The following is a 13,353-nucleotide window of genomic DNA, read 5'->3' as shown; positions in this document are numbered from 1 at the left end:
TCGCCCCACCCGGATATCCGGCCTGGCCCCGCCTCCCGGCCGTCGGCATCATGGCGAGCGGGAGTCCTCTCCTCTGGCCTCGGGTTCTGCTTTTCGGAGACTCCATCACCCAGGTGACCGCCGCTCGGCCCCGCGTCCAGTCTGCGGATCCCAGCTTGGCCCCCTCGGCCTCCCCGCGCCCCCTGGGCCTGCGGCCCCGGCCGAGAACCGCGGGCCTGGCTTCTTGGCCTATCCCTGGCTCCCATTTCCCCCGACTGTCCCGAGGTTGCGGGGCCGCCTCCCCCCGCAGCCCACCGCCCCCAGGCCGGGCGCCTCCGAGGCCGGCAGCGTGGGCCCCTTCGTGACACCGCGCCGGTGTCATACGGTGTCACGTATGGTATGTCACGTATGTATGTCACATACAGACGGTGTCACGGCTCATTTCTCGGCCTGGGAGTGACGGCCTCGGGGGGCGGCACGGCCTCGCAGTACTAGACCCCGGTCTCGTTGAGTCTTGGGGAGCCCGTTTGACAGATGAGACCGTGTGCGGGCGCGTTTAGGGCTCGTCCGGGCCTCCCTTGGGGTCACTTTTTTTAAAAAATTAATATATTTTTTATTGAAGGATCGTTGCTTTACAGAATTTTGCTGTTTTCTGTCAAACCTCAACATGAATCGACCATAGTTATACATATGTCACCCCCCTTTTGAACCTCACTCCCATCTCCCTCCGCATCCCACCCCTCTAGGTTGATATAGAACTCCTGTTTGAGTTTCCTGAGCCGTACAGCGAATTCTGAAAAGGGACTTTTAAACTCGCTCACAGCAGGAGCAGTGCTCTGTAGCCCAGAGCTTCCCTGGGCCGGTAGCCTGCACAGGTCCCAGGGTGGAGCTAAAGCACTTTCTGCAGTTTTGTACTTCCTGTCAGCTCCTTGCAGAAACGCTGGAACCAGTTCACCTCTGTGCTTCCTCTGAGGGAACAGGCTGATCCAGGAAGAGATGCCTCCAGGTGTTAAACAGGGTTCTTGGCCTTTCCCTAATCAGTTGGCAAGAGACCAGTCAAGGAATTCAGGCAAGGCTTGGTTGAAGCTCCTGGGGCCACATGGAGGGAGTGAAAACAAGTAACATGTTCCCTTGCTTGCTCCCCAAGGTGGGGCAAACTGGTTCCTTAGATGGGGTGAGGGTAGGTGTGTGTCTCGGGGTCCTGAGGCGGGGTGGCTTAGGTGGTTTGCCCCCCCCCCCAGGTGTGTTGAGCGCAAGGGGCACTGGGCAGTACCATGCTTTTGCTCGTAACACCCCGCTTTTGTTCCCAGCTCTTCAGAAGTGGCAGTTGGGTTTTTGTTCTCTTTGTATCTTGTCCATAACTGGCCCCACCTTGGCATGGATGCAGCCATTTTTAGCCCCTTACCGTGTCTCTTTATTTTGTTGCTCCCGTGTCCAGAGGCATACACTGCAGCAAAGAGCCAGATCATGTTTTTTCCCAATATTATTTCAGCTCTCATCAGAGGAAAAATAAATGTTCTTAATTCAGGGAAGGAGTTCATTTTAAAAATTACCCTCTTGCGGCTTTTGTTTCTTATTTTTCTCACGTTCAGATATGACTTCTTAAACCAGTTTTATTTTTAGGCTTCTAAGGGCTTTCCAAATTCCACGTATATCAAAAATATTCTGAGTTCTCTAATTTCCTTATTAATTCAACTATGGTGAGACAGTGTAGTGTGGGTTTCATTTCCTAACTAGACAGTTGATTTTATATCTTGTACCTCTCTTAAGTATCTTTTCTAAATAACAGTGACTCCAGTATAGGTCTCAATAAGATGCAGCTGGGGACTTCCCTGGTGGTCCAGAGGTTAGGGCTCTGTACTTCCACCACAGTGGGGGTGCGAGTTCGCTCCCTGGTCAAGGAACTAAGATCCTACGTGCCTTATGGTATAGTCAAAAAATAAATAATAAAATGCAGCTGACTGGCTCAAATCCTGTTGCCAGGCAAGACCCCTCACTTCCAGAGTGCTGCTGCAGTTTGCAGCTACGGTAATCCCTGAAATGACCTAGGAGCAAAGTGAATGGTGCAGGCCAAGAAGTCAGAGAACGCAGAGAGAGAACAGGACAGGGGCTGCTGAACAGATTGTCCTGATGACATGGATAAGTAGTAACCGGCTTTTTTTTCTTCAGTTTTCTTTCCAGCAGGGTGGATGGGGAGCGTCACTGGCTGACATGCTGGTCAGGTGAGAATAGTTTCTAGATTGGTGCTTGAGTGCTTACTGATGGAGAAGAGAGGGAATGATAGTGCCAAACAGTAAGTCCCTCCTCTCTTCCTCTTCAGCCTTTCCCAGTTGGTGTATGTAAAGGGGTGGGGGAGGGGGGATAGCACTCAGGTTCAGTTAAAACTTGGCCACTGCATGAAACTGAACCCTCAAAGTTGTGAAAAAATGTATCAGGGGTTTGGATCTAAAACATATGGCTATTCACTATCTAAACAAGACAAGTTCTTTTTCACTTATGGTAGATACGACCTAAATAATTAGCAAGGAAGTCAAATGAAATAATACAAAATATGTCCTGAAACTACAGTTGGATTCCTTTTTGGGTAGAGACTTTTTTCTTCCCAAATTCACTTTATAAAATATAACAAAAAAAATATATATATGTATATATAGCAGAAATAGTGGGGGTGGGGGGAGAAAAAGAAATAGTGATGATTTTTCCATTTGCCAAAATTCATTTAAGCATATGCTAATGGAATTATTAAAAGGAAAACATATCCCAGTTCAGAGGTTAAGAAATATTTAGAAACATTCCCACATTAGAAACAGGAGACACCAGGATTTGTGGTTCGGTTTCGGTAAGCTGATCATCAGTTTGCTTTTTCTGCTTCAGAAGAAACAACAAGCTGGGTGTCTGCCAGCTTTTATTACTTGATAATTTTCTTCAGCAGTATAACTAACACACTAAGAAAATATATTTAATGTAATTTCTGAATTTGAACTGTGTTTTAAAGTGTCTTCATTTCTTCTTCATCCCCTAAACCAGAAATGAAAAAAGTGACCTTCCAGCTTTTTCTACTTCCAAATGCTTTCTCTGTTTAAATTGACTTAATCTAAAAGCCCAAAAGTGTCGTTTCATTCCTGTTTTCTCTCTTGTAAGAAGGGTAGTAGGTTCTAATAGCTAACTTTATTGAGTGCTTACCAGGTGCCAGAGAGGTTAAAATACTTCATGTTTATTGTCTCATTAAATCTTTACAACTACCGCATAGTACAGCTGGGGAATTCTCCCATCCATTTGGTGCTGAGAAATCTAGGGTGGAGAGAGGTAGGTGAGGTCACCCAATAGCAAGTGTCAGGCGGCATGGCTTTGAGCCCAGGCTCCTCCCCTCTGGGGACAACGGGGACCCTGCTTTCCTGTTGGAGGGTGAGTAGGCTACTGGGTGCTGCTCAGTCAAGAGCCTGGCTCGTAAGAAGTGCTCAGCAAATGCTAGCTTTTGTTTTTAGTAATTCAGTACCTGTTTAATTGATCAATTAGCCTTTTCTGATCAAATAGAAGATACTGAAAAGAAGAATAGTTATTCCAGTCATCTGAAACTCTAGAAATGTCTGACCGATAAATGTTTTCTGAATCGTTTTAGTACTAAAATCTGGTCGGAACTGTTTGTTTACAGGTGTGATGGCTAAGTGAGTGAGTGAAAGTCTCTCAGTCGTGTCCGACTCTTTGCGACCCCATGGACTGTATAGTCCTGGAATTCTCCCGGCCAGAATACTGGAGTGGGTAGCCTTTCCCTTCTCCAGGGGATCTTCCCAAGCCAGGGATTGAACCCAGGTCTCCCGCATTGCGGGCGGATTCTTTACCAGCTGACCCACAAGGGAAGCCCAAGAATACTGGAGTGGGTACCCTATACTTTGACCAGGGGATCTTCCCGACCCAGGAATCGAACCAGGGTCTCCTGCATTACAGGCAGACTTCCCTCGTGGCTAAGACGATAAAGCGTCTGTCTACAATGCTGGAGATTGGGGTTTGATCCCTGGGTCGGGAAGATTCCCTGGAAAAGGAAGTGGCAGTCCACTCCAGTACTCTTGCCTGAAAAATCCCATGGACAGAGGAGCCTGGTAGGCTAGTCCATAGGGTCGCAAAGAGTTGGACATGACTGAGGGACGTCACTTTCACTTTTCTTTACCAATTGAGCTATGAGGGAAACTTGTGATTGTTAAAGACCATTTAATTAGAAGCTAGTTAATTTTCAGAACTGAGAGTAATCGTAGGGAATTCCCTGCTGCCCAGGACCCTGGTCCGGGAGCAAAGATCCCACAAGCCATGCAGCCAATAAATAAGGAAAATTATGTGTATTTCTTAAAGATGAAGTTGTAGACCATGTATGGATATGTCACATTTTAAAAGCATCTTGTAACAGAACAAAACTGAGCAGCTGTGGCTGACCCACAGGGAGGCCTCTGTGGGCTGAGATCTCCCTGATCCTGGCTCTGCTCACAGAGCCTGCCTCCCCTGGGCTCTCTGACCTCAACCAAGGCCGCGAAAGCCTGTTCTGAACGAAAATGCCATGTGGAACAGAAACTAGAAGCTTGGCAGCAGGGCTTCCTCACGTGGGTGTCCTGAGCCCACCTTCTCCCAACAGGCAGGTCCCTGGAGCAGCCAGGAGGCCATGTGGGGAGCAGCGTGCCCAGCATCAGAGGTGCCGTCTGCTTCACGCTGAGGTCCACAGTCCCGGCCCGCCGTCCCTTTCTGTAATGCTCCTTTCTTTCCCACCGACAACTGCCCTTTGGAAGGACACGTTCTGTCTTTAGCCATTTGAACACTTGGTGTGAATGTTTTTTGCAGACCTAAGCCCGGAACTGATTTGATTCAGTTAAAACACTGAATTAACTTACCTAACTTCCAACTCTGCACATTACTAAGAATCACCTTACTGTAACTGCCCTTCTGTACTGCCTGGAGGAGCGTGCGTGTGCACTGTTGCACCGGACTCTACGGCCCCATGGACTGTAGCCCACCAGGCTCCTCTGTCCGTGGGCTTCTCCAGGCAGGAATACTGGAGTGGGTTGCTATTCCTTTCTCCAGAGGATCTTCCCTACCCAGGGATCCAATCTGAGTCTCCTGTGGCAGGCTGGTTCTTTACACTGCGCCCCCTGCCTGCATGGAGAGCAATACACTTAAAATAAGAAATGGAGTCCCATAGGGACATCCTGAAGTTTTAGCTTTAAGTAAGATCTTTGTATATTCAATACAAAGCATTTTAACAATTCTTAAATCTACTTAAATGCTTTTGAAATTTATTGATATGTTAATATTTTGAATAATTCTTTTAGCCTCTGAACTTAAATTCCTGTTGTTAGCCAAGAATTTGTGTGAAAACCTTGCTTAATTTTCCAGTTTCTTTAGCTATTTGAATAACATGGGCACTATTGATTGTGTTAGTCAATCCAGAACTTGGGTATTTCCCTTTTAGACAGGAAGTGTAACAGTTTCAACCCTGGGCCTCACTAGCAGTTTTTTCCTCGTTCCCAGCCTTATTATAATGACTTTTTTTTTTAAATCTATAATGGCTGGCATTTATTGAGTTCCTTATATAGATAGATCTGGCCACTATATTTTAGTCGTCAAGTAACCTAGCAGATGAGGTATTAGTGTTCATCTCTCAGTGGTGGGGAGACAAACCAAGGGAAACTGAGTGGCCAAGGCACCCTTGCTGGTTGGGGCGGCGAGGTCTAGCCACTGGCCGCTGCGTCACTGCCACACCACGCGGGTGGGGGTGGCTCTGCCTCTTGTTTTTTAAGTGCAGCAGGGACTTCACCACTGGATGGATGTGATACAGACTACAGACTTACCAAAATTCTAGAGTGCTCCCCTGTCAAATGTTCTCAGTGGAGGCTTTAGAATGGCTAGTCAGTTTTTTGCAATCATTATACACCAAGACACAAGACTTGGAAATAAATGTCCCTGAATTTCTGTTGTCATCGCTCCCAAGATTTGCAGATGCTGAGCTGTCAGACAGAGGCCCTCCTCCTCTCTTGGGCCTTTGGTGCCCCAGCTTCTCTGCTTAGTTGCTTACATGTAAGAATTTGAACCAGACAACAAAACTAACCACATCAGTTTGCTAACCATAAACTGAACTCTGAGATGCGTTGGGGGAAATAATTGTTTTAATGAGTAACTGGAAACATCTAGGGCTTCCCTGGTGGCTCAGAGGTTAAAGCGTCTGCCTGAAATGCAGGACACCTGGGTTCGATCCCTGGGTTGGGGAGATCCCCTGGAGAAGGAAATGGCAACCCACTCCAGTATTCTTGCCTGGAGAATCCCATGGACGGAGGAGCCTGGTGGGCTACAAGTCCACGGGGTCGCGAAGAATCGAACATGACTGAGCAACTTCACTTCACTTGAAACATCTACAAACCTACCAAAGGTCATAGCTACTCAGTGTTAGCTCCATTTCCATGGTTGGTTTTTTCAGCGTTCCATATAGTATTGTGAATCAAGTCATATAGCTTTAAGGAGGAATAAAATGCCTGTTAGAACTGGTTTAAACTGAAACACAACTAATCTACTGAATCAAAACCATGGGGTGATGGTGATGGTGGCAGTGTCGTTGATGACCTGAACAAATGCCCCCACTGGTGGCTACTGTAGACAGCAGGGGACACACGGACAGTCTCTGCCTTCTGCTCCTTTTAAAAGCGCCCCACCAACCAGACATGGCATCAGCAAGTACATACAGCCCCTTCGTCTGTACTTCACAACCTCTGTCACGGAGGCCTGGGCAGACTTCCCTCAGTCTCAGAACCAGGAAGGAGTCTGACGTGCCTCAGCCAGGCCCTGCCCCAATCCCACATGGTGAAGCCTGGGCAATGTCAGCCACCGGGCACTGCCCACCTCTTCACAGACACACCCCTTCCCTCACCAAAGCGTGGCTGCAGGGGGCTGGAAACAGTTCTCTGCCCACAATTCACCTTTTTTTTTTTTATTTCAGAAAATGTGATGTCCTGAATCGCGGATTTTCAGGTTACAACACCAGATGGGCCAAAATTATCCTTCCCAGACTCGTCAGGAAGGGGAGCGGGCTGGACAGCCCAGTGGCTGTCACAATTTTCTTTGGTGCCAATGACAGTGCGCTCAAAGGTACAGCCCCTTGTGTTTCCGTAGTCCGTTTATCACTGTTTTCTGTTACAGCCAACTTAAGTTTCTGCACTTTTTTCAACTGTTTTCATTATCTCCCAGGAGGTAGTTTTGCCAAACTTACAGTGGGTTCCCCAACTTTACTTCCAGTAATTTCTTCTGTCTTTAATGTCGGTCAGTTTTACCCCCGACTTCACAGAGGCCTGGGTCCTTGGCAGACCTGCAGTTTCTGGAGTTTAATGTTTTTGGACTCCATCTGTGCTGCGCTCGGTTCCTGAGGTCCCTCTTTAGCTGATGCAGTTGGCAGGAGAGCCCCCACTGTAACACGTCGCGGTGCGACTCACACTGTCGGAGGAAGGGCCTCTCCGGGCAGCAGTGCCCTGCCGGGCTTGAGCACGGGAAACAGGTCTGAACAGGAGGCGTGTCTCCGTATTTTTGGAAGAACTGTTGCCATGACTGGAGGCACAGCTGGCCAGCGCAGGCCCCTTTTCCTTCCCTGCTTGTGAAAGGAGGGACCTCTGATCAGAGTAACTGAGAGGAGCAGCGGCTTCCAGAGGCTTCTCCGGTGCCCCACCCCTCTCCACAGCGCAGGTGGGGCCCTCAGGTGAGGCTGAGAGTAGGGAGGGGGCAGCTGCCAACTGTGATGAAGGCTTCTTGCACCTGTGAGATTATAAACTACAGGTGTTGGCAGAGACTGGAAGTGCTCTCGGTGAGACAGAAATTTCCCAAAGAAGGAATTTCTTTCAATTCAGGCCAAGGAAAAACAAGTATGAAAACAGTGGAGGAAATTGCCAAGGAAAAAAATATAGATTTATGAAATAAACTTAAAATAGCCTATGTCAAAAAAAAGAAAATGAGGAAAGGAAAATTAAGGAAAATATTTGCAAAAGCATGACGACAAAAGGTTAATGTTTTTAATGTAGAAATCAATCAGAAAAATATTCACTCCAATATTTAAAAATGGGCAGAGGCAGGAACAGATGGATCACAGCAGGAGAAATGTAATAGGCAGTACATGTTTGAAAATGTAAAGCCTTCCGTCACGCACAAAATGAAAACTGAATCAAGGAATATTGGCGTTTTGACTCTCGCATCAGTGGGTTTAAGCAGCATTACTACAGCTGCCAAGCGTGGAAAGCAGGTGCTCTTGCAGGACTGGAGGAGGGGTGGGGACAGGGAGGACTTGAAATCTTTCTGGAAAGCTCCCATCCAGACCCCGCCCTCATCCTGAAACCTGGCCAGCCAGGACCATGTGCAGAGATGTCTCTGCTCTGTTATTTACAACAAAACATTGGCGTGCTGCACAGTGAGGAAGTACAAGCATTCACTGTGGTCACCCTACAAGCCAGCACCAGGTTCCTGAGGACTCCTTGTGGACACACATGCTTATATGTTTAAAAAAACACAGTATGGTCATTTATCTTTAGTGTGATCTGTCTTTTCGTTTTTTTTTTTTTTTTTTGAAGTATACATATCGGCTTGGAAAGGACTGAAAAGAAATATGACCAAGTGCCAACATTGGTTTTCTGGGTGGTAGGATCATGAGTGCTTTTACTTTCCTCCTGAATTATACTTATGTGGGGTTTGCAAAAAGCCTGCAGTGAGCCTGTATGAACCTGTCTAGAAGGAAACCTTTGCAGTGATGACAGCTGTGGCTTAGCTCATTATTGAGTTTCCTTCCCGGCAGGCACCTTGCTGTAAGTCCTGACACACTTGCTGATGTAATCTCACAGCAACCCCGTGAGGTCGACCCTGCTGTCACCCCCATTTTACCAGCAGGAAACGGAGGGGCAGAAAGGTGGATCATTTGTCCAAGGGCACAGGACCGACCAGTGGCAAAGCCAGGCTAGAACCTGGGCAGGTTCCCTCCACAGCTCGGGTCTCATTTACAAACCCAGCCTATTGGGTTCATGACCACAGGACAGGAAAGCAGGAGAGGCAAGCGCACTTACAAGGCTCCAAGCCAGGGCCGCTGAAGTCCGTTTTATGAAGAACCCTGCGTTGGAACTCTCCCCCCTTCCCCGCCCTCGGTGCCACACAGTTCCCTGGCGACGTCACGATCGGGGCCCATCTGTGAACATGCATCAGCCTGACCTGTCACCCGTTAAAACAACCCTGCTTTGGGGCTGAAGTGTCCGTCTCCCTCCCGAACAGACGAGAACCCCAAGCAGCACGTGCCCCTGGAGGAGTTCGCGGCGAACCTGAGGAGCATGGTGCGGTACCTGCAGTCCGTGGACGTGCCCGAGGGCAGGCTCATCCTCATCACGCCACCCCCACTCTGTGAGGCCGCGTGGGCGCAGGAGTGCCTCCAGCAAGGTGACAGTGGGCTCCCGGACACAGGGCTCCTGCGTCCTCAGGGGTCTGTAACTCCTGCTTTCAGTCAACAGAGGTCACAGAAGCTCCCATCATGTTTCCTGTCGACAGAAAGCATGTAGGGGCCAGCCCTTTGCAGAGAAACTGAGTGAGTGCTGTGGTCTCATCCGGCTCTCACCTCCTCTGGTTCAAAGTCGACGGGTGGCTCTTCCCCCGTCCGGCAGTGGCCTCTCATTCCATATGCCAGTTCAGGCATATGGGCCCCGCAGTCTTCCCCACACACCCCGCGCTGGCCCCCAGCCTGACTCCATCCACCTCCAACCAGGGCTCTTAGCCAGGCAGCTCAGGTCCCCCTGCCTGTCTGTCTGGTGTCCACTAAACACCCTTCATGGCTCCATCAGCCTTGGTTCCATGATGGGGAGCAGGACACGCGTGACCTGCGAGGCCCGTCCTGTGTCCCCTGAGCCCCATGGTGGGCCAGCTTGGGTCCGTCAGCAGATATACCCATTCACCTGCGCTGAGAAGCCCTCCAGGTCGTAGGACTTGCACAGAGGGGCCAGCTCCTGGGTCTGTTGGTTGCACCTGGATTTTCTTTTCTCAATAGGCTGCAAATTAAATCGCCTGAACTCGGTTGTTGGTGAATATGCCAGGGCCTGTTTACAAGTAGCCCAGGACTGCGGGGCTGAGGCACTTGACCTGTGGACCCTAATGCAGAAGGACGGTCAGGTAGAGTGGTGTGCACAGTCCTGGCGGGGACCCGGTGCAGAGGGTCGGATGGGTGGTCCTCTCCCCCGCTGGGGTGGATTGGATGCGGGGGAGGACCTGGAGAGGCTCCGGGAGAGCCTGCAGTCTCAGCACCCCTGGCTTGGCCATGTTCTCTCCCTGCATTCAGCAGCTGGCATCATGCTCTGGGAACCCCTCTGACAGGAGTTGGCACACAGTGAGACGAATGAGCAGTAAATGGTCAGATGGCATGAGAAAGCACTGCTGCTAGAGAAAAGGGGCTAGCAGCTCTCAGTGCATCACGTCCGAAAGAACTTTCCAAGGGTCTAGAGCTGGGAAGGTCTTCCTTGGCGGTCGTCTGCTCGGATTTTAGCAGAGCAGAGGAAACTAAGGCCCAGGAGCGGTGCAGCCTGCAAGTCCTGAGCCAGCTCCCGATCCTGCCAGGCGGGGCGGGGCTCGAGCAGAGGGGGAAGACCCCTCCCCAGAGGAGAAAGGGCTCCCACGGTCAGTGTTCCTGAGATCAGGGGCCAGGGGGGTCTGGACTCTTGAATGGATGGTACAGATCGCGCATCTGTCAATATAATATCCAGACTGAGGGTCAAGACAGCTCAGGGCCCAGTGTGTCAAGCAAGCTGTTTTTCACGAGTTTCACTTTGTTGATCATAGTCGAGTGCTATATTCACTCACTGATTCTCTTCTCCCATCTGCTGAGCCGGAAGGACGCATCAGCTCAGGTGCTTTCTGATGCTGTGAGCTTGGGGTGCTCCGTGTGTCCTACATAGATGGTCGGAGCCTCTGCAGAGGGGGGCATGGGACGAGCTAGGGCAGCTCCAGACGGCTGCCCGTCAGGCTGGGGACCTGCCGGCAGACCAGCACACGCCTTTAATCGAGTTCTCTCCCCCTCACAGGACTTTTCCTCCTATTTGTCAGACGGACTACATTTATCACCAAAAGGAAATGAGTTTGTATTCTCCCATCTCTGGCCTTTGATAGAGAAGAAAGTCTCCTCCCTGCCTTTTCTGCTCCCCTACTGGCGAGACATAGCAGAAGCAAGACCGGAACTCAGTCTCCTGGGAGATGGGGACCACTAGTCACTGAGAACCAGGTTCCGCTGTCTGTCTACAGAACATGAAGTCGCTGGTGCACAAAGAGCACCAAACGATTTTTTTTTTAAACGTTTCAAGTATTTTGCTCATGACTTTGGAACAAAAAGTACTATCTGCCACCAAGATGAATAAAATCATTAGAATTTTCTTAGGACAGCTTTGTACCTAGGTACATCATGTTTTGATAATAAATATTTATTGATTGATGCAGGTGTCATCTGTGCCACAGCTACAAAATATGCCCAGAGCAGCTTGTTAATAAGTGGAAAAAAAGATAAGACAGTTTTTTCTTAAAAAGTCACAATTTTATAAAAAATGGTTTTCTTACATTCACTCATACATACACCCACACACCCCACTCACCTTCTATCCGATTGCAGAAGTGTAACTACAATGTAAGAATATCAATGACTAGTTAAAGAGAGCAAATACCATAAGGTACAGGTTCAAGTATTAGTGTAACAGGTATCTGCGTAACAAACGTCCTTAGGAAAAAAGATACGATTTGTTACAGGTTTGGATGATTGCCCTCAAAGCTTACAAGTTATCTCAGTTAAAATGTGTTGACTGGTGAGCACATTTCAGTACTTAGCAGGGGAAGAAAAGCTTTTAAAGCAGATCAGAATTCAACCTGATGGTTTTTATCCTTCACATAGTGAACGCAGACGTTACTGAAGCACTAGATCAAGAATGAACACAGGTGAATACCAAGGGTTTTTAGAAGTCAGTTGTGTGGGAAGAAAGCCCCAGGCCAGCACATCACACCCCGTTCCTTTGGCAAGGACCACCTCACATACCCTCTTGGCCACTAGTGTTTGAGCAGAGGCAACCATACTCTTACTCTGAAGTAGTTCAGGTTTCTGAATGGCAAATGTTTTAAGAGCATGGTAACAGTGCTGATACATGAAGATACTTACAAAACAGAAAAGCTGCCCAAGCTAACTAGGGTCCAAAAACAGTTGGGAGGATTTTGTAGATTCATTTGGCAATAATTTGTAACCTTCACTATAAGCTAGATTGTTTTAATTCTAGAAATTAGAAATTCTAACAATTTAGAATTAGGAAATATTAACCTAACTAACTTAATTCCCTTTTGTTACAAGTTCTAGGTATTACCTAGAACTACCTAGAAACAGAACCCACATTTTGGAGATAATGTATAACTTGTTGGTTTTATCTCCCTTTGTCTTGAAGGCAAAAAGGAAATCTGTGTCCTGTTACCCTTACACACAAACCACTACATGCCTATGTTCGCCAGGTCATTACAGTGTATTTAAAAAAGAAACTGATCATCTCCCTAATCAGTGCTGTTCTCATGTAAAAAGTTAATTTACAAAAACGTAAATATTCATAACCTAATCCAGCCATAGTTTCTGCTTTTGCACCACAGGTTGAAAGATAAAGATCAAAAAAACTAAAACCTGAAAGCCTCAAAGTAAGCCAGATTCACCTTACCTCTTTAAAGGAAAAGGGCCTGACCACACCAGTATTACGTATGCAAAGGAAGTCCAAACACATGACCAGCATCTGCTGTGAAGTCACTTCCTTATTTCTCTCAAATCCTCACAAAAAATATGCAGTGATTTGAGGTCAAATTCATAAAAAATATTCTGTCCATGAAGTCAGAGAGCCCAGTGTGTGGCTGGGAACTAGCACTCGGTCTCCTTGCTGTCCACGCGGTTCTGACGCTGCAGCTTGAAGGACGAGGCCTTTTCACTTCTGGTGACCGGATGGTCTGTAAGGTCCTCGAACGACTTGGCAGCTGCACTGCTATTTGGGAAAGGATCCTTCTCAAAGCCATCCTCGTCGGCATGCGAGTCTGTGCTGGGGTCCTCCTGGATGGTGTCCATCCGCTGGTGGTCCAGCTTTGGGGCCAGGGGTGCGGAGGGCACGGGGGGCATCACAGGGGTGGGCTGCAGGCGACCAGGGGTCTGGGGCGCAGGAAAGGGCTTGATGATGCGCACCGATGCTGAGTCCATGCTGCTTAGCATCTCGACGTTCTGGAGAGACACGGGGCAGGGGGTGAGCCCCACCAGATGGCCGCACCTGTCAGCACCCTGATCCCCACCCACCTTCTGAGGAAAGCAATTAAACAGTTGCCAAGTGTTCTCTGACA

General features: G+C 48.6%; 2 protein-coding genes across 7 annotated transcripts in view; one reads left to right on the top strand and one right to left on the bottom strand.

Annotated features, from left to right (window-relative positions):
- The first annotated feature begins 7 nt into the window (after positions 1-7).
- IAH1 (isoamyl acetate hydrolyzing esterase 1 (putative)) lies at positions 8-11,443 on the top strand. 3 transcript variants are annotated; one of them, XM_020912040.2, is made up of 6 exons: positions 8-113; positions 2,149-2,201; positions 6,950-7,098; positions 9,250-9,411; positions 10,013-10,134; positions 11,040-11,443. In XM_020912040.2, the coding sequence occupies exons 1-6, from the start codon at positions 51-53 to the stop codon at positions 11,220-11,222; spliced, it is 732 nt and encodes a 243-aa protein (XP_020767699.2). In that variant the 5' UTR covers positions 8-50; the 3' UTR covers positions 11,223-11,443. The 3 variants fall into 3 exon arrangements, with proteins under 3 accessions (XP_020767699.2, XP_070307984.1, XP_020767700.1); XM_070451883.1 differs by lacking the exon at positions 8-113 and adding an exon at positions 120-376; XM_020912041.2 differs by lacking the exon at positions 8-113 and having other exon boundaries at positions 2,190-2,272.
- Positions 11,417-13,353, bottom strand: part of ADAM17 (ADAM metallopeptidase domain 17) — a 42,114-nt gene continuing 40,177 nt past the window's right edge. For all 4 annotated transcript variants that reach the window (XM_020912038.2, XM_070451869.1, XM_070451866.1 and 1 more), the window contains one exon: positions 11,417-13,237. In XM_020912038.2, the coding sequence (XP_020767697.2) occupies positions 12,887-13,237 (351 nt within the window). In that variant the 3' untranslated portion in view covers positions 11,417-12,886. The remainder of the gene's footprint in view (positions 13,238-13,353) is intronic.

This window comes from Odocoileus virginianus, chromosome 2, assembly GCF_023699985.2.
Source record: "Odocoileus virginianus isolate 20LAN1187 ecotype Illinois chromosome 2, Ovbor_1.2, whole genome shotgun sequence".
In the NCBI taxonomy this organism is placed as follows: Eukaryota; Metazoa; Chordata; class Mammalia; order Artiodactyla; family Cervidae; genus Odocoileus; species Odocoileus virginianus.
The sequence above is the reverse complement of the archived record's forward strand: the minus strand, read 5'-3'. Positions and strand labels throughout refer to the sequence as shown.